Genomic DNA, 21,128 nt, shown 5'->3' with positions numbered 1-21,128 from the left:
CTGTCTCAAAACAACCACCACCAAAAATTAAAAACAGAATGATGGAGACACCCATTTTCCTCAGTCCTGGGCTTTTTATCCAAAGAGGCCACCCAGGGCAGCAGAGTTACAATTTACATGAAACATTCTAACCTGGTTGCTGGGCCCCAGTTGGTGTTGGAAAGGGAAGGGCTGGTGGAGGCGGTGCAAAGGGTGGTGCATGAGTCTCCATTTCAGGTACAGGCCTCAGCTGGGGCTCCGCAGGTGAAGGTGCTTGCCACCAAGCTGCCAACAGGCATTCCACCCCCAGAACCCCTATGGCGGAAGGAGAGAACCAGCTCCTGCATGTTGTCCTCTGATCTTGCACCATGGTGCACACAATAAATAAATGCCAGAAAAAGATACTGCAATATAGAACATACATATGGTGAAAAGAACAATACAGAGTCCACAGATGAACTGTGGCCTGCGCAGGCTAGAGGCACACGCAGGGGACATGTCTAGTGCCTACTTACCCATCTCCTGCTCTCTCAGTTCTCAGAAGGGCATGTGGAGACCAGACGACCTGGGTTTAGTTTTGGCTGCATTCCTGTAAGCTTTGGGGAATTCAGTTACCTCTCCAAGCCTTGGTCTCCTAATCTTTAAGATGGGCTCCTTACAGCCTTCTGTTAAAACTGGAATTTTTCAGAGTGTCTAACAGAGTTTAGTTCTGGAATGACCCATTTCCCAACCCACCCCCAAGGATATCCGGCTGTGGGACTGTAATAAGGAACAGGGCCACCAGGTGCACAGGGCAGGGCCAGAACAGGGCCTGGTGCTCACCCAGGAACACAAGACTTAGTTCTGTCTGCAGTTAATTAGGGTCCTGATTCTCTTGTTGGGTTTAGTTGTTTGGGCCTGGTATTTATTCAAACTTTTAGAGTTGCTCTATTCTAGAAACATTTGCCCCCAGGACAAGTCTAGAATTAAACAATGGATAGCACAGGAATCAATACATGACAGAGACACCTTAAGCCATAACCAGAGGGTCCTAAGTCGGACAGCATCCTAATTGGCATCTGTATATAAGGAGAGGAAAACACAGAAGGGGATGCTGGCTCCAAATTCTGTGTCTATGAATGTGCTAATAATGTCAAACAAAATTCGAGCCTTATAGTGTCTGGCGCACAATGCATAGGAAATGTTTGGGGTTTTTTTTGAGGGGCTGGAGAGATGGCTCAGCAGTTAAGAGCACTGACTGCTCTTGCAGAGGACCTGGGTTCGATTCCCAGCACCCATGTGGTGGCTATGAACCGTTCTTAACTCCAGTTCCAGGGGAATCCGAAGCCCTCTTCTGACCTCTGTGGCATTGCATGACATGGTGCACTCACATACATGCAGGCAATACACTCATACACGTAAAATAATTTTTTTTAATGGTTTTTTTGAGACAACCAATTAACGTGATAGATACACAGTTGGCTGCCTGTCTGGGTTCATATCTTTAATGATGGGAATATTATAATCACATGCTTTCCTCCATGTATAAAGTTGATATTCCTAAGGTTAAAACTTTTGCTTTGTGACCTGACTTCTAGTCCAGGACCCATGTGATCCAAGTTTCTCATTTTTTTTTTAAATCTGCAAAAGTTCCTTTCAGGTCTGATATATGGAGATCATTTTTTGGTTCTGAGATAAGAGTACCTAAGAGCAGTTAGCTCAGCTTCATAGGGACCAAACCTACGGAACTTATCCCAGGAATAGTGTTGAGGTTGAAATGACCTGAGTCAGGCATCCTTGACCACAGGTCTACAGAGATCCCCAGTGTCCCACACTGGGTTCATAGTGCCTGTAAGTTGCAACCTCCTCCATCCTCTTAGAAGCAACATCTTGTGTTTAAGTACCTTATGAATTTTTTTAAAGTATGTATTCCTAGATCTTTAGGAGTCTCAAAACTGTGGCTCATCCCCAAATGGATGGTTAAGAAACAACTAAGCTAGGGGATGGCTCAGTGGTTAAGCTCAGTGGCTGCTCTTGCAGAGGACCCAGGTTCAAATCCAGCACCCACATGGTGCTAACAACCATCCTTAATTCCAGTTCCAAGGGATCCTATGCCCTCTCTGACCTCTGCAGGCATTGCACAACATGGGTGCATTTAACACACATGCAGGCAATACACTCATACACATAAAAATTAATGCTGGGCGTGGTGGCGCACACCTTTAGTCCCAGTACTTGGAAGGCAGAGGCAGGCAGATCTCTGCGAGTTCAAGTCTAGTCTGGTCTACATAGTGAGTTCCAGGCTAGCTGGGGTTACAGGGAGACCCTGTCTCAAAAACTCCAATAAATAAAAATTAAAATTTTAAATTAAAAATATTTTAAAAAAAGAAACAACTAAGCTTCTCAGAGACAAGTGAAGAAACATGTGTTCGAACACTACCACTTATTTATTTTGAGTTTTTTGAGACAGGGTCTTACGTAGTCCATTTTAGCCTTGAACTTGCTATTCGGTTGAGGGTGACTGGACTCCTGATCATCCTGCATCCACTCCCCAGGTGCTGAGATTACAGGCATGAGCCACCACAGGTGACCACTGTTGCATTTAGCCTGATAAATTGGTACATCCAAGCTGTGATAAGACTTGGGAAATTCGGAACAAATCTCTACGTGCTGAGCAGTCGTCCCGGTGATCGGAAACCTGCAGCAGTTGTCAGCAGGCATCACAAGGGATTTATTCCTTTCAGTTTTCTCTGTATTTTCCAGTTTTTAGATTTTATTTTTAATTATATGTGTGCCTGTGTACTTCAGTGCAATGCCTGTATCGGCCAGAGGAGGACATCACATCCCCTGGAGTTAGAGCTATAAGCAGTTGTAAGTCTCCTAATGAGGAAAGGCTGCATTTAATAATTACTTTTAGACCTTAGCTTTAAAAGTAAGCAATGCTGTTAACAGAAGGAAAAAAGATCAGCTGTAACGTTTTGAGTTGGGCGGGGGTCTAGTGGCAGACTGCTGGGGAGTGAACAGGCTCCTGGTAAGGGGATGCCATATTCTGTGCACTCCTGTAAATGGAAACCAGTGCCAAGTACACCAACAGGTGTGCTGTGCAGAAGCCTGGTGGGACCCGTGCTGGATTTGTCTCTGCTGGTATTTGGCCACAATTGTGACAAAGGGAACAGAGTGACTGGTGCCAGAAGTCAGCGGGATCTCACTGTGGGAGCAAAGAAACTACTCAATGTTCTCAAATTTTGCATCTTATAGTCACAGCTCCTAAAACAAAGCCGATGGCCCAGCTTTGTGTCTGCTTTCCTCTTCCTCCTGGTCACTGGACCAGCCGCCTAACCGTCCGATGAAAGATGGGGATCAGCTCTGCAGGCCAGCACCCCAGCTGCTCTCTCTGGGCAGATCTGAAGCACTGGAGCAGAGCTAGAGGCAGCATGGGGACACAGGACAGTGCAGTAGCCTGAGGATGGTCCCCTCTGCAGAGATAATCTCTGGAATTTCCATGTGAAGGCAGCAGGGTAAGGTCCCCACAGGCCTGCTTCCTTCAATCAGTGCTGGGGCTGTGGGAGGCCGGAATCAAAGAGTTTCCCACATGGTTCTGATTTGGTCCCCACACCTTTCTAGACTGCAGCTCTTGTGGAAACTGGACTGTTAGTTACTTTATTAAGCCTTTATGCCATTTATCAAATATGGCCAGTAACTCCTGCCCTCCCTGCCTTTTGGGAATAATGGTTAACAGTACTACTGTTCAGTACATGCCAGCTGTTGTGGATCAGCTACGTTCAATACCATAAAACCCCATTTTACAGACAGGAAACTGATTCACAAAGAGGTTAAGTAACTTTCCCAAAGCCACACAGCTAGGGCTTGGATTCAAAGCTAGGCAGCTGGTCTGATCTTGTTTCGACGGTTACAAAGAAAGATCGTAACAAAAACATGCAAGAGAAAAGCATTTTAGTCAGCTTTCTGTCATTGTGACAAAATACTTCAAACAAATCAGTTTAGAGGGAAAAAGGTTTAACTCACAGTTGGAGTCTCAGTGCACGGTGGCTGTGGTAGCCCAGAGCTTCACAGTTGTAGTGAAGGGCAGTGATGCTGTTCACCTCATGGCAGCCAGGGAGCAGAGAACAGGAAAGGGCTGGAGTCAGAACAGCTCCCTCAAGGGCATGCCCGCTTCCACCTTAGTCTCTTTCCATTGGCATTTTAAAGGCTCCACCTCCTCCCAGTAACTCCACAGGTTGGCAGCTCAGCCTTCATCACCTGAACTAAACCCTAACTTCAAGATTATAGACACTGTAAGCAGCAGCTGAATTAAATGCTAAATTCTCACAGGCCTGGCTTCTGAGCCACTCACTCAAGGGCCTTGGAATTGGATCTTTGCTTCTCTCTAGTGCAGACTTTAGCTCATGAAGTGCCATAGAGAAAAGTGATTCTTAGTAACTGAAAATGAAGAACTCTTTGCAGACCAGGTGCCTCACATAGGGCTTGGCACCCAGGTGATGAACACGTAACTGTGGGCTGAACTGAAAGCCTTCCGTCAAAGGCATCTTGAAATGTGTTGTTGCTATTTGTATTCACAAAATGGCTTGAATGCAAATTGTGTAGAATGTCAAACAGAAGCGGGCATGTGGCAAGTTAGGGAAATTAGAGGTAAGTATAAATGGAATCTGTATGTATCCTTCGAAATTCGCTCTCCTGACCTAGCAGGGAAGGGTAGCAATGAGCAGTTGAAACCTAGCCAGCCTCTTCTTAATACCTTTGGGTGGATGCCTGGTGTAGGCACTCATTTGAATGAGGGCGGGGGACACAATACGCTCGGCTACTGCTTTTTAGTATGTGTATGTATGTGGGCATACCTGTATGCATTAATTGTGTGTAGGTGTGCATTCAGATGTGTATGGAAGCTTGAGTTTGACATCTTTGAAACATGGTCTCTCCAAACCCAGAGCTCACCTGTAAGATCACTTTAATCAGCTAGCCATCTCCCTCTGGGGAACCCACCCCTGCCTTCTTAGAGCTGGAATTTTGGGCAGGCCACCACACCCATCTGGCACTTGCCACACCCACCCAGCCTTTACATGTGGGTTCTGGGGACCTGAACTTTGGTCTTTATGCTTGAGGCACTAAATCCACCGGTTCTTCTCAGCTCTCTGGTAATTTTTTAAAGGCCAAGTTTACCTCACATCATTTAACAACTGCTGCACTTTAACATATATTTGAACATCCCACACGTATAATTTTTGGGAAGGAAAGAGGGCTCAGCAGTTAAGAGCACTTGGCTGCTCTTGCAGAGGACCTGGATTCACTTCCCAGTACCCACATGATGGCCAACAACTGTCTATAACTCCAGTACCAGGGAATCTAACACCCTTTTCTGACCTCTGAGGGCACTGCACACATGAATACACTTACATGCAGGCAAAACATTCACATACATAAAATAAAAAATAAACCAGGAACTGGAGAGATAGCTCAGTGGTTAAGAGCACTGGGATGCTCTTGAAGAGGACCCATATTTGGTTTCCAGCACCCACATGGTGGCTAACAACCATCTGTAACTCCAGTTCCAAGGGAATCTGATGCCCTCATCTGACCACCTTTAGGTGCTGCACAACACAGGTGCACTTACATGCAAGCAATAAACCCATTCACAAAACGTAAAATTGAAAACCCCAAAACAAAACCTGTATTTCTCTACCACTTTAGATAATAAAATGGCTACCTAAAAAGAAAAAAAGGCTCCTAGTTCTGGCATCAGATCTAATGAAACATTAATTTCAACAAAATATTGTGTTCAGCCTGCTTTAACTTTTAACCAGTTTCTATTTATTTTTTATCTTTTGGTCTTTGAGACAGGGTCTCCTTGTAGTCCCAGCTGGCCTGGAACTTGCTATGTAGACCAGGCTGGCTTTGAACTCAGAGATCTGCCTGCCTCTGCCTCCCGAATGCTGGGATTAAAGGCATGTGCCACCATGCCTGACTCAAGCCAAATTTTCCATAATCTCAAGATTAAATAAGAAACTGGTTAACATGACAGGACCCAAGCCTAGGCAAAGAATTCCCAGGAATACTGGTGAGCAGCAGCGAGACCTCTGACAGGATGGAACAGCAGCAGGAGCTGCACCCAGCCCTTCACAGAGCCCCTATGGAAAAGTGCGGGATGATTTTAACTCTGGCTGCAGAGTTCTTTCTCAGAGCAGCCCTCCCCTATTTACACGACCTAGTTGTGGTGATTCTGAGAACAGCTGACCTCTGCTCTGAGAGAAGTGTAAAGGAAAGTCAGAAAGACAGCCCTAGGAGCTGCTGCCGTTTACCACAGGCTTTCAACAAGCAATTTGAAAAGCTAGGTGACCTCAGTAAGAACAGCCATAGGCTAAATGCTGTTTCCTATTCTTTTTAAAAATGTAAACAAACACACAGAAATACTTTAATAAAGGTTTGTATCCAGGGTGTCCTAGGAATCGTACTGTAATTTTAATAAGCGATAAGGACAGGGGTTGTAGGTTGACTCCACTCCCAACACAAGGGTGGTTACAAATGGTTTGGTTTATTGTCAGTTTTACTATCCAAACCCTCACAAAAGTAAATTAAAGGCCTATCTTGAAATAGCCAAAAGAAAGGAATACAACATCACAGCCATCTTGCTTGGGATTTATCCAAATGGGAAAGTTTGGGCCGAAAGTATCTGTTTGGAGACTGAGGTCTAAGAAGGATGTTTATTAGAACCTCTTCCTAGAATGTATAACTATTTCATCTTTGGGAACAAATACACTTTTTTCCATGAACAAGTAAAAGGAATTCTTAATTATCACTACACTTATGTGTGTGCATGTGCTCATGTACACTGCTTCTAGGTGGATGTGAAAAGCTAAGAAAAAAAGACATCAGATAAGATAAAAGGCTTTATTATTCAAGACCAGCTCAAAGTCTGACACACACACAGGCAGAATAATTACTACTTCATTACATTTGACCTTTGGCACTCATCCACAGCACTAGTTTTCCGCAAAGTAAGTAGGCTCTGGAAGTTTCTGACAGCCACTTCCAGCGTGCTGGCAGATGCAAGACACAGAGCTGTTTGCTTTCTTGACAACCCTGCATTCCCCCACCTTAAAAATAGGGGAGATACTTAGCATTGTTGACAGGTATGCATCATTACATTCCACTGTCTAACACTCAAAAAGCAAACATACATAGTAGATTGCCTACTCAGCCAAAGCTAAGGTATGCTTGGTTTTGACTTCCCTGTATTATTTTTTTCTTGAATAAAACTTGTTTTATAAGTTTAATTTAGAATCTCAAAAGATTTAAGACCTTTCAATAAGAGATTTTAAAATTGCAAGAAAAACAGGAATAAGATTTAATCTGTACTCTAGAGATTTGAATGAATGAACTCCTTCCTAATGGAAGGAGACACCCTTCCAAGCAATAAAGCTTCTTGCCATGAGGTTCAAGGGGAAAGGAAATGATGGTTCATCTTAAGAAGATGCATGATTGTTTAAGGGGGGAGACATTTAAAATACTCTGTACATTATTTAGACTCAGTCAATATACTCTGTACTAAACATCTAGATAAAGTGCAGTAATTTTTTGCTAACAATATGCTAGAAAGCTAGTGCTTTTTGTGAAAATCAAAGAGAAAACCAAGGCTTACTTTTCAGGTTCTGGATTTTCAGTTCATAGCTATCATCTGTATAAAAATATCATGAGATTATTTTAAAATCTAGTGATACTAAAAAGTCACAAACCCTAGAATGAGGACTGCACTACATGTAAGTCCTGGTTTCCCGGTGTTAACTATCCCTCATAAACGTTTCTCTCTAGTACTACAGTCACAACCTCCTGTGCAGTGTGACACTGCTGTTGAGACAGAAAACTGTTTAGAAATACAGTGGGCTTTAAATTTCAGTTTTCTGTTGTTTTCTCCAAAGAATTAACATTGATCACTGCATTTAAAATGACTTCAACTCAAGAAACTATTTTAACACTGAATCAGTATGAATGTACTTTGGTAATATCACATTTTTTGTATACTTTGGAAAAAAAAACACAAAACTCTAGTGAACACATTATATATTTCATATAAAATCATGCTAGTTTTAAGGCACCTTCTTTCTGGAGAGGATGTCTTCAGCGATAGGCCACGTGGTAGGCTGGCAGATCCTCTACTGTGCACCGTACTTCAAGGACAACAAGAGGCATATCTTGTTTTTTGGCCCCAATGAACTGATGTCATTAGCAGAGAAGATGCAAAGGTGGAGGAGATAACTACACGGTGGCAAACGAACTGTCTGGGATTTAGACATAGTTTACTGAGGAAGTGAACCACACAAGGTATGTGAAAGAGCTGAAAGGCTTTTTTTCAAAACTGAAAAGATGGCAGTTTTCTGAAAGACCAGAGTGACAAAACCACTCTTTTTTCCTTTGTCTTTGTGGACCCAAAGTTCAGTTAATTCTCAGATCAGGATCTACAATTCTGTTGAGTGTTCAGGACTACAGAAGTCATCTTGAGACTTTCTACGAAAGTATGTACAGATCTTCCTCATGGAGCTGGGAGTAATGGTGACCTAGAAGAAAGTTTAGACTTTAGAGATTTCCTAAATTCAAGCTCTAACTTACCTCAGCAAGTTTCTAGGTTATAATTATTGTTCTCAAGTAATCAACCTCATCAATTTATAAACTAGACAGGTATTTCTACATTACCTTCCAATAAAGAAAACATTTTCTTTAAAGAAACTAGCTATTATGTGGTGGCATACCTCTATAATCTTAGCACCTGGAAGGTTGAGGGAGGAGGATCCCGAGTTCAAAGCCAGTCTGGGGTACATAGTGAGACCCTGCGAATAGCTAAAAAGTAAAAGAGGAAACTTTAATTTAAAAAACTTATGAAGACCAGCACACTATTTTTAAAGTTTTAAGGATTTACATATTACTGAAAATATTTTTGTTGAAATTATTTTTCTGCTGACACATAGCAAAGACTTGTTCTCTTGGCAGGAGCCAGGGAACAGGAGATGATGGCTAGTAGCAAAGAGCAGTGATACTTTTGAAAGAAAGAATTTGAGGTCCTCCCTACCCTCCCCCCATTTTCTGTAACAAAATCTTGGTTTCAGTTTGCTAGCAAGTAACTCAAAACATTTCTAGTTTCCTTTTCGTAGAACAATGAGTTAGGCTAGGTTTCAGGACTGCAGGTGGGAGATGGGAGACTCAATACCCTAGGAGCTGACCTAAGGCTTTCTAGCTTCTACCCTTATAAAGGGCAGATGCCGCTGATCAAGATTAAGGATCCCATAGTTAACCAGGCTCCAGGGGACGGACCTACACTGAAGGACATTTGGAGACACAAATGTCACTTGGGGGGCAGAGGCAGGTGGATCTCTGCAAATTCAGGATAGCTGGGGCTACAGGGAGATCCTATCTCAAAAAGACCCCTGCTCCCATACCACCACCACCACCACCAAAAACACCCAAAAATGCAATAAAAATAAAGATTAAGGATTGGGTCTCAGTTATCCTGCTGTCCCCTTAATTCAGAATGGCTCCAAGAGTTTCCATGGAAACTGGACTCGTCTCCCCTTAACCTGTACAGATTAATAATAGCTCTCTAAGTCAGGCATGGTATCGTCCCAGGCCTTCAATCCCAGCACTTGGGAGGCAGAAGCAGGTGGATCTCTGTGAGTTCAAGGCCAGCCTGGTATACATAGTGAGTTCCAGGACAGCTGGGGCCAAAGGGAAACCCTGTCTCAAAAACAAACAAGCCCCGCAATAGCTTTCTTCCTTCTCCTGGAAGCCCAGGGCTCACAAAGCAGTCACTTCTGCCCCCACCATTGTAAACCATCTGCTTTTCAATGCTCCAAACTTATTTTTGCCAGCAATATCTACTATTTACATTATCTAATTTAAATGTTACATCAGCCAATGAAATCTGAGTCCTAAAAATGATACCAAATTGCTGAATGCTTAAAGAGTAGACGGAAGTGCAAGAACACTGGTGTAGGTAAGATAACCATAAAATTGGGGAAAGCCACAAAAATCAAGGATTCTGTACTTTACTCATGGATGTTGACAACTTTCCTAATAGTAGTTTTATCTATTTTAAAAAAGACCTTACTACTGTTAAAGACTGAGGATATCAACCTTGACCGAAGGACTTTAACAGGATAAACAGGGCTGTTAGAGAATTCCGCACAAAGTCACATTTGAATTTTAGATAAATTTTATGTATAAAAAGTATTAAATCCCAGCCAGGCGTGGTGGCACACACCTTTAATCCCAGCACTCGGGAGGCAGAGGCAGGTGGATCTCTGTGAGTTCAAGGCCAGCCTGGTCTACATAGTGAGTTCCAGGACAGCTGGGGCTACAGGGAGACTGTCTCAGAAAGACGAAAAAAAAAAAAAAAAAAAAAAAAAAGTATAAGCCCCCTGCAAAATTTGCCATTAATTTTATGCGCTGAACTTGGTTGCTCTAAGAGACACTTTTTCCTTTGCAGCATACTAGCATTAAGAGAACTGTATTAGTCCCCCTTCAAATGAGGAAATGTTTCCTCCCACCACTGCTGACTTACTGGGCCGGGTGACGTCTTTCCGCTCTGTCTCCTGGAGCTGGGTGTCTGGGATGATGGACTTCTTGGAGATGAATTCTCAGCCTTCCGTTTGGCTGCCATGGCCAACAACCAGTTCTTATTCTCTGGGGAGCTATTCTCTTTGCCCACAACTGGGGACCCATCTCCACAAGGTCTCAAAGCAAGAGGTAATGTTCCACAGCTTTCTGAAATGTAAGGGCTGACAGGAGAAGGAGGCTCTGAGGTGCTCGTGCTAGCTCCCTCCATCTTGCTTGATTTGGTAGGACCCACAGAGTCCTTGCTGAGGTCTTCCTGGTTGCCAGCAATGCAGCACAGGTCCAAATGAAGACTCTCCACCTGGCCGTCAAGCTCAGTAACACAACTGCAACTCTTCACGCACTTTTGTTTCACACTTTCCAGACAGCTTGAGTCTAGACGCCTCTTCACTCTATTTCTAGATTCAGAACAAGCATCTGTTTTGGATGACTTCTGGCTCACAGGAATGAGGGCTTTCCTAGGAGAGGAGACCTTTGTTTCAGAAGCTGGTGGAGTGATGGGTGGTGAGGAGGAAGGTGTTCGAGTCACCCAGTTTCTAAGTGACATCTTGAAAGATGAGAGTGGCTTGGGAGATACAGACGAGACAGAGCCTCTTCTGTTGACTGGAGACTGGGTCTTGGCAGGAGGGGTTTTGATTGAGCACGTGGGAGTATTTGAAGGAAGAGGGAGGTCTCCTGCACAGTTTGGAGCACAAGCTGCTGAAGATGGAGAGGAAATAGACGGACTGCTCCTTACTCTGGGGGCTTTAGCAGGAGTACTCTGGCTACTTGGTACCATTACTGAAAAATGAAGATCATGAAAATCAGAAAGAAAACCATATGAAGTCCTTGAATTCTCCACAAGGAGAACTGTATCTAACTTCACACCCGAGTGTTGAAATGTCAGTAAGTTACCTAAAATCATTTCATTTCTACCATATCCCATTAGCATTTTCCTTCCTCTTCCCTAACTGCCAGCTTCCAAAATACCCTGATGTAAAACATACACTTGCAAAAATCTAGGAAAGGTAAAAATTTTCAAAGCACCCAGACAAAACACTGTTAACTGTTTTCTCTCTATCTATGCATGTGATATATAGTATGCCTCAAACTTTCTATACAAAATGAGATTAAAAGGCATAGTACTTTTGTCTGTACTTTTTATTGTGTAAAATTATATGGAGTAAAACGTGGTATTCTGACATATGTGTGCACTGTAGATAATTAAATGGAGCTACAACATATTCATCACCTTACAATGTGATGAGCACTTAAAAGGAATTCCTAGTGATGTTCAAGTATAGATTATTACTGATTGTAGGCACCATACTACATGATACTCCAGAACTTTCCACACCTGTGTTTGCATGTACGATGTCTTATGCCCTTTGACTAACATCTCCACCTTACACTTGCTGATCTGCCCTGGTAATCACCATTTCATTTTTTGCTTCCTTTAAAAAAAAAAATTTTATTTGTGTTTTGCCTACATGTATATAAGCGTATGTGTCATGCAATGCCCGAAGAGGCCAGAAGAGGGTGTCGGATCTCCTGAAACTGGAGCTAAACGAGAGTTGTTAGCTGCCATCTATGTGTTGGGAGCTGAACCTGGGTCCTTTGGAAGAGCAGTAACTGCTTTTAACCTCTGAGCATCTCAGCCTGTTTGTTTGTAAGACAGGTCTTGCTTGGTGCTGCAGAGAGAGCTCAGTGGCTAAGAGTTTTTGCTGCTCTTTCCAAGTTCAGTTCTCAACACCCACATTGGGCAGCTCAAAACCAGCTATAACTCCTCTGTAGGATCCAACCCTTTCTTCTAGCTTCTATGGGAAGAACAAATGCAGTGCACAGAGGCACACAACCAAGTGCTGGGACTACAGCTGGGTGCCATGATGTCTAGCTTAAAAAAAAAAAAAAATTAAAAAGGGGGCTTGAGAGATGGCTCAGCGGTTAAGAACACTGGTCATTCTTGCAGAAGACCTGGGTTCGGGATCCCAGCACCCACATGGCAGCTAACAACTGCCCATAACTCCAGTTCCAGGGAATCCCACAGCCTCTTCTTTCTTCTGTGGGCATTGCACACAGGCAATACACGCATACACATAAAATAAAAAGGAATATTTTTTCAAAAAATTAAAAAGGTTTTTCATATCTTCATGATAGGAAACACTCAAGCTGGCCTTGAGCTAAGTAAGGAGCAACTTTGAACTTCTGTTTCTTCTGCCTCTATCTAAGTGCTGAGATTATGGGAATCTTCTGTTTCTTTAAATTCAATGATTTTAGATTCCATACAGAAGAAACACCATGCAGTATTTTTCCCTTTTGTGCTTAGTACACCTGTAATCCCAGCACTTAAAAGGCTGAGGCAGGAGAATTATGAGTCTGAGGACAGTCTGGGTTATATAGTAAAAGCCTGCCTTAAAACAAAAACAACTCCAAATCTAAAAATGCTGACTAAACAGTATTCCACTGTTTATCTAGACCCAACTGTCTTTATTCATTTGGTGACGACTTAAGCCGATTCTGAATCTTGGATACTGTGCACCCTGTTGCAGTGAATATGTGAGCACAGACATGCCTTCCACATACTGATTTCATCTTTTTTGGCTGTCGTGGGGTTGCTGGATCATATGGCAAGTTCTATTTTTAATTTTTTGAAAAACCTCTGCACTGTTTTTCATAAAATAATGGAACTAATTTATACTCACTCCCTCCAACACTAGTTACACCTCTTCTTGTTTGTTTTGGGTCAGTGTTTCATCATGAAGCCCAAACTGGCTCCAAACTAGAAAGGCTTCTTCCACAGCCTTCTGGGAGGACGGCTTGTGCAACACCGTGCCTTCTAGTCATCCTCACATATGTGAGGCAATTCTCATCCCCACCCATTTAACGAACTCTCATCTATAATATGGCCTATAGAGCCTGATTTGTGCCCCCAAATATCCTTCAGCGTGGGTTTATCCACTGGGTCCACCAAGAGTTCAATCCTGGTAAGACAATGACCCCCACCCCAACCCCCAGCAGCCATCAATTGTCAGAAACTCCTTAGGTTATGGTGGCATTCCTTATCCACTTCCCCATGTCTATGATGGGATTTTGATTGTAAAATCCAGAGGGGGTGGATAAATAACCACAAGAAATTAAAACCCCAAGACAGAGAAATTTTATAAACTGACTTTTCTCTAAATTTTTCTCCTCAAATATATGCTTAGAATTGACCAAAGTGATCCTGTCCCTTCAGTAAAGATCACTACCAGAAAACCTCCCTTTGTTGTACTGTGATATGAAAATGGCTTTAATAGTGATCTGTCCATGTGATATGGAAAAATGTGTCCCACAACATTTTGGAACCAAGCATACTGGGGGAGTTGAATTGTCTCTGGCTCTCAAATACAATTTTTATTTTATTTTAATTTCATGTGTATGCATGTATTGCCAGCATGTAGGTAGGTACACCCATGACGTACAATGCCCGAGAGGACAGAAGAAGCCATCAGATCCCCTGGAACTGGAGTTATGGACAGTTGTTAGCTGCCATGTGGATGCTGGGATTTGAACCTGGGTCTTCTGCAAGAACAACCAGTGTTCTTAACTGCTGAGCCATCTCTGACCTCTGAGGCACTGCACGACATGGGTGCACTCACATACATGCAGGCAATATACTCATACACATAAAAAACAAAACCATGAGACCCTGACTCAATAAAAGGGGTGATGGGCTTTCTCAAACAGAAATACATAGATGTAGATCCATCACAATCAGTTTGTGACTTGGGCACAACCACACATCTGAGTCGCATCTGTTATCTCAAGACCTCAAGAAGTAATCCTATCAAGGTTATCAGGCCTCAATGGCTCTCCAGCTTAATTTACAAATCATTACTATTTTGTGGTGGTACAGGCTTTTAATCCCAGTACTTGGGAGGCAGAGGCAGGTGAATCTGTGAGTTCAAGGCTAGCCTGGTCTACATAGTTGAGTTCCAGGCCAGCTGGGGTTACAGAGAGACCCTGTCTCAAAAAACAAAACAAAAAGCAAATAATTACTATTTTCCACAAAGACCATTAAGAATATAAATGCTTACTCTGTGTAAACAAATTAAGCTTAGTTGACAGGTCTTTCTATGCCCTCTTTCCTTGTTTATACACATAGCAAGTACTTCCAGTAAATTCTTACAAATGTCCAGCTTCTTCCATCTCAAATTCCAACAGACAACACTGTATTTCATCATTTAATTTTTGAGCTTTCAAAATTCCTGAAATAATGCTTCTGTTTTCAAGTAACAAGAGAAAGCATTAATTTCTCAGTCAAAGTCTCTGAACTGTAACCCTGACATTTAATTATTGAGTTGCATTATCAAGTGAGTTTAATGGGATGATAGAAAATCAGGCTGTCAGGCTTGGTGGCCAAGTACTTCTATCCACTGAGCCATCTTACCAGCCCAAGACAGAAATTTTATAAACTGACTTTTCTCTAATTTTTTTCTCCTCAAACATAAACTGAAAATTGGTCAAAACAACACTGTTCCTTTAGTAAAGATATTTACCAGAAAACCGCCCTTTGTTATAATGCAGTATGAAAAGGACTTAACAGCGACCTCTCCGTGTGGGGGAGAAAATTGTTTTCAGCAAGGAACCAAGCACTACTTGGAGAGTTGGAGAACCCACATTTATTTACATTGGTGGATTCAAAAGAGTTAGCCCTTTGATGTTCTGGGCCCCGACTCGGTTCCTTATCGTTTTTCAAAAAATAGGTTTCTCTGCATCATTTCTGAATGGTTATAACATTGGTGAATTGATATACAGTCTACATGATCACCAGCATGTATGTTTACATGTTCTGAAACCAAGGAGGGAAAATTCCTTCTGCAGTTACATGATCAGGCACGTGTGTAAAAGCAGATTTGTTTAAGACATTCTTTAACAACAGAACTTACTCCAGGCACCTTAGCAAACATAATTGCTCACAGATGTCCCACTAGATAACTGTTACTTTCTCAAGATAGCCGTGAGGTCTTTCGCACTGTCCATTTTAGTTCTGCAGAATTCTAAGTGTTCATAAACCACTGTGAGATAAGTACTATGCTCTAAAGAATAAGCCAGTTTTCACTTGCTGCACTCCTTTGTCATTTTCTTCATTCAAATAGGTTTAAGTGTATACTCAGTATAAAAGTCCTGAAGTAATAGACATTTAGCAATATACCAGGTTCTAAGGAAGGATCTAGGGCAAAAAAATGACACAGACAAATCAGATATCGAAGTTTCTGTTATTTGCAAGCCATATGCTGAAGTGCTTACTAAAGGTGGCAGAAATCTGAAGTTAGAAAGTTGGAGCACATCCTCTTCAGGATGTTATGACCATGGGGGTGGAGGTGGTGTGTGTGTGTCCAAAGAGAAGACTTCATGAACATTAGAGATTAATAAAACATAACATTACGAAATGATGAAATCTCGTGGCAAAGGCACAAAGGAGAAAAGGTGAAGGTGAGAAAAGCTTTTCTACTTACCGATTTCATCTGTGTTCTGCACGCCAAAATCTCCTGTGTTCATTAGTACATGTGAAGGCATGTGCATATAATACCTTAAGAAAGCCCAACCAAACACTAATGGATTACTGGCTATGTTCTACAACTTGCTACTGTCTCTTTCTCTGCATCTGCTCATATAGGTATACTCAGGGATGCACTGCACTCTCCTAAGAGTATGTTACTACTTTGGCTTGCGAAGTTAATGCCATTTTGTATTTCATCTACATGTGTCAGTCCCTGATAAGCCATGCATGAAATCTCATCACACAGAGAACAGTGAGTTAGTACTTAAAGGCCTTCTTCTCTCCTCTCCCTTTCTCTGGTGCTAGGGATCAAACCTAGGGCCTCAGGTAAACCAGACAAGGACTCTACCATGGAGCTACAGTTCCTATCCCCACCCCCAGGCTTCTTCAATGTTAGTTTCTAGGGCTTACATTTCTGCATTCACTTCCTAAACTAGCTAGAGGCAGGTGATGAGAATTTAGTGTCTATCAAAGCATTATTACTGTGACATTCCACTGCTGCTAAGAATAAGCGTGAGGACACAGCATTAGGAAACTGACTCTAGTCATCCTCTTTTCTAATTAGACCACAGCAAGCACTTGAGACTGAACAGGTGAGATGTCCTTCTCTTCAGAACAGTCATCTTGTCACTCAAAACCTAGACCTAATCTTGGCTGCATAACAGACTTGTCTAGGGCTTTATGAAAATACCAACAGTTGGCTCTCTGGCAAGAGAATCTGTTATAGAATCTGTTACTGGGGATGAATAATTTTTTAAAAGCTTCACTGGTAGTTCTAAAGCTCAGCCAAGACTGAGAGCCCCTGGCCTCAATAGTGCTCCTGTCCAGTTGAACCTGACTGAAAGAACAGCAGGCACCAGAGCAGGTGCTAGCTGGGAAAAGTAGGTGAGAGGGAAGAAGGCCAAGCCTTCCAGACAGTATGTGAAAAGATCCACAATAGAAGATATGAACCCAGAACAGAAATAAATGGCTGGAGCAGCACCAATTAGAAGCTTGGGAAGCAGAGGAATGTAATTCTCAAAATGGCAGTGTGGTCAACAGTGGCTGAGCTACTGCTGGAAGCTGGCTTACAAGGTTTGATGGCCAGTGTGTGAGCCGCTGGTACCCAGGCCAGGTCAGGTTGTTGTTGCTCTGTAGTGCTCTTTGGAATAATGCTATCATCACCCAAACCTAGGCTTAATTCCTGGGCTGGCCCCCACTCAAACTCTGCTTTGCTGTGTTAGGTCCTAAGGAGGCAGTACAGCAAAGCAGCTCCTAGCGTCTGCTCTATGTAGTAAGACTGAAAGCATTTGCACTGGTTCTACCCAAAACCTCACAGAGCAAATCTAACCTCCCTGAACTCCAGTCACAGTCATTTTAGGGACTTAAAAAACAAACACAGCAGCTCCTTAAACAGTTGTGTTAGGACTCAATAATGATCAAATGTCATGACTACAGTTCACATTTGATCAACACAGGCAACCTTTTGGTGACTTGGATTCTAAAACTAAGCATAGTCAATGATACACTAAAAATAGCCAAAGGCATGATGCTGTTCACCATGAATTTTAAAGTGGATATAGCTGTTAATAGGAACTCCACCTCTGGGAAACTTAATGGGAAAAGGTATCATCAATTCAGGGGAAAAAACCCAACCTTTAACAAAATATTGGAAATGAAACATGTAATTACAAGAGCAGCTAAACCATGGAATACGTATTCAGTGGAATATTTTAAAACAATGCTATAAAAAGATAAAGTGTATAAAATATGTATATATAGCAAACCTATGGTTCGGAAGTACCTATGCACGAAAGAAAAAAAATCTTGGGCCAGGCATGGTGGCACACACCTTTAATCCCAGCACTTGGGAGGCAGAGGCAGGCAGATCTCTGTGAATTCAAGGCCCAGGCCAGCCTGGTCTACATAGTGAGTTCCAGGGACAGCTGGGGCTACAGGGAGACCCTGTCTCAAAAAGACCAAAAACAAAACAAAACAAAACAACCCCCCCAACACACCCCCAAAAAACCCTCAACAAATCTGGAAATGGTTTCTTAAAATTATGTGTAACGGAGTGAATATTGATGGAATCATGCCCACGACCCTTTTCTTTCAAGCTGTACTAAAGTATGTATGTATGTATGTATGTACAAAGACAAGCAGAAGACACCTAAATTCATGGACTTCAAAGACAGTATTAAAATAGCAACACTATCAGAACTTGTTTCTAAAGTCAATGCAATTCCTAACAAAATCCCAGTTGGCTATTTTTCGCAATCTTGAAAAAAGAAGAAAATTAAAATCATCAACTTCCATATTTCAAATTCTGCTACAAAGCTGTAGTAATCAAGATAGTGGAGTCCCAGCATAAGGACAGACATAGAATCATGGAACAAAACCAAGAGATCAGAAATTAATATTTGTATTTACTGTCAATGGATCATTTGCTAGGGAACCATGGCAATTCAATGACGGTGAAAATAACTGATTGAATGATGCTAAGAAAGATGACGGCCACACACAAAAGAGGAAATTTAGATACCACCCCACAACATACACAAAACTAAAAATGGATCACAGACCTAAAAAACAACCTAGAGGCTGGGCATGGTGGCACATGCCTAATCCCAGGAGGCAGACAGAGGTAGATTTCTGTTGAGATTGAGGCCAGCCTGGAATGGAATACATAGCAAGTTCCAGGCCAGCTGGAGCTATATAGTGAGACCCTGTCTCAAAACAAAAACAACAGAAAGAAAACCAAAAGACAACTTAGAGGTAAACACAGGAGTAAATCTTTGTGATTATTAGATAACATCTTCTCTGATACAACATTAAAAGTGACCACACAAGGCTGGAGATGGCTCAGCAGTTAAGAGCACTGGCTGCTCTTCTGGAAGACTGGGGTTTGGTTCCCAGAACCAACATGGCAGCTAACAATCAACTGTTATTCTAGTTCCAGGGGATCCAATGCCTTCTTCTGGCCTCTGTGGGCATTATATGCATATGGTGCACTTACATAGATGCAGGCCAAACATTATGATCATATACATATGAAAAAAAAAATAATTAAGTGACCAAAGAAAAAGTAAATTGGATTTTCTAATAGTAGAATGTGAGAAGACAGCCCAACCTACAGGAGGAGAAGTATCTGCAAATCACATGACATTGGACTATATTCAAAATATATAAAGAATGCTTACAACTTAGCAAATACTAGTCAAATACTTGTACAGTCATTTCACCAAAAACAAAACAAAACAAAACAAAAAAAACAACAACAAAAAAACAACAGCCAGTAGGCACATGAAAACACATCATTGGCTTTCATGACGAATCCAGAAGGGGATAACAAGCCACACCTACTATGTGTATGCACAGAAAGAATATGGAAAAACTAGAACCTTCATTTTGGGTGCTGAAAACAGTCTATCTACACTGAAAGTCATTAACACCTTGATCTAACTATACACAGGACCCTCTATGAGGATAGGGAACGTGCAAGTTTGAGGGGATCTATCTCATAAAGGAAAGAAGTCAACAGATAAAGCTGAAACAGATAACAGTAACACTATGAAGACATATTAAAAAGCCAAATCAGGGATGCCTCTGGGAAAGACAAACTGTTGAGTAGAGTGCCTGGGACCCTATAGACGATGTGAGGCCAGCCTGGGCTATCCTGGTAAGATCTTTCCTCAAGAAAACAAAAAAAGAATGCACTTAACAAAATAAAATGGGATATCAGAAAATCTCTCTCTCTGTGAGAGATAATTTGTGTGTTTGTTTCTTTGTTTTGAGACTGGTCTCCCTGTAGTCCCAGCTGGCCTGGATCTCACTGTATAGGCCAGGCAGATTAGATCTTGCATTCATGTTCATATCCATATTCCTGCCTGGAGAACTAGTTGACTCATAAAAACTGTAACATTAATAAATTAAAAATGAAATTTTGAAAGAAAGCACAAAACAAAATTTAGAAAGGCCAAATCAAACAAGGTTGCACCACCAGAGACTTTACAAAATGTAAACTGAGAGCAAACAACTCAAGTCTACTGCATAGTGTAAACGACTAGAAAACTGTTCCTTAGTCCTTGTACCTACAGCTATTTTCACGTATATCATAACGAGCCCCCAATTTACCACTCCACCCCTACAGGGGTTCATTATCTAGGTTAAGGAAACCCCATCCTATAGCTTCAAGTAAAAACTCTGAAGTCATCCTTGAAATTTCCTCCTTATATCCCATGTGTGATCCTTTTGCAAATATACCCAGAAGTTGATTACTTTAAACCATATATAAAGATTTTGAAAACCATTGAAAATAAAATTTCTGCCAGGCACAGTGGTGCTCGTGTTCACCTTTGGCTTTTAATCCCAGCACCTGGGCAGTAGAGGCAAACGGATCTCTGTGAGATCAAGGCCAGCCTGGTCTACACAGCAAGTTCCAGGCCAGCTTGGACCACAGGGAGATCCTGTCTCAAAACAAAGAAATACCCCACTCCCCAATTCTGAGATCCTATTTTATTTTGTTAAGCCCATGCTCTTTGGTTTTCTTGAGATAAGGCTCTCACTAAGGTAGCCTAAGCTGACCTCAAATTTACATCTTCCAGCCTTAGTCTCCTGAGTGTTGTTGGGATTATAGGCCTGTGTCACACCAGGCATGAGCTTCATTTTCTACTGCTACTCTCCCTCTCTTCTTTGCGTGGTTCGGCTATAGGGGCTATTGCATATTAGCCTCCTTGAGTAAGAGAAAATATGCCAGGCTTGGTCCTGCTCAGCGCCTTACCCTTGCTGTGTTGTCTACCTGGAGTAGTCTTCAAAATAGTCACATGGCTTACTAATCACTTCACTTTCGTTGCTTGTCATTCATTTATCGAGGCCTCCCTGTCATAAAAAACTTTTACAGCACACTTCCATTCTTTTCTCCTGCTATCCTAAGCACTTACTACATCAAATAACAACTTGAAGTATTAAGTATTTTACTTCTTTATCTTATGGATTTCCACTCATAAGTAAGCTCGGTTCTGAACAAAACTAGAACAGTATCCAGTACATACCA

The 21,128-nt window shown here is 42.0% G+C and overlaps 1 protein-coding gene across 3 annotated transcripts in view; it reads right to left on the bottom strand.

The window, feature by feature from the left end:
* Nucleotides 1-6,847: 6,847 nt before the first annotated feature.
* Dtl (denticleless E3 ubiquitin protein ligase homolog) overlaps nt 6,848-21,128 on the bottom strand; it is a 47,316-nt gene continuing 33,035 nt past the window's right edge. For all 3 annotated transcript variants that reach the window (XM_029559458.1, XM_008824823.3, XM_029559459.1), the window contains 2 exons: nt 10,523-11,355; nt 6,848-8,525 (listed from right to left, as the gene is read on the bottom strand). In XM_029559458.1, the coding sequence (XP_029415318.1) occupies nt 8,427-8,525; nt 10,523-11,355 (932 nt within the window). In that variant the 3' untranslated portion in view covers nt 6,848-8,426. The remainder of the gene's footprint in view (nt 8,526-10,522; nt 11,356-21,128) is intronic.

Source organism: Nannospalax galili, unplaced genomic scaffold (assembly GCF_000622305.1).
Source record: "Nannospalax galili isolate Female #2095 unplaced genomic scaffold, S.galili_v1.0 scaffold648, whole genome shotgun sequence".
In the NCBI taxonomy this organism is placed as follows: Eukaryota; Metazoa; Chordata; class Mammalia; order Rodentia; family Spalacidae; genus Nannospalax; species Nannospalax galili.
This window is presented reverse-complemented; position numbering and strand designations above follow the sequence as displayed.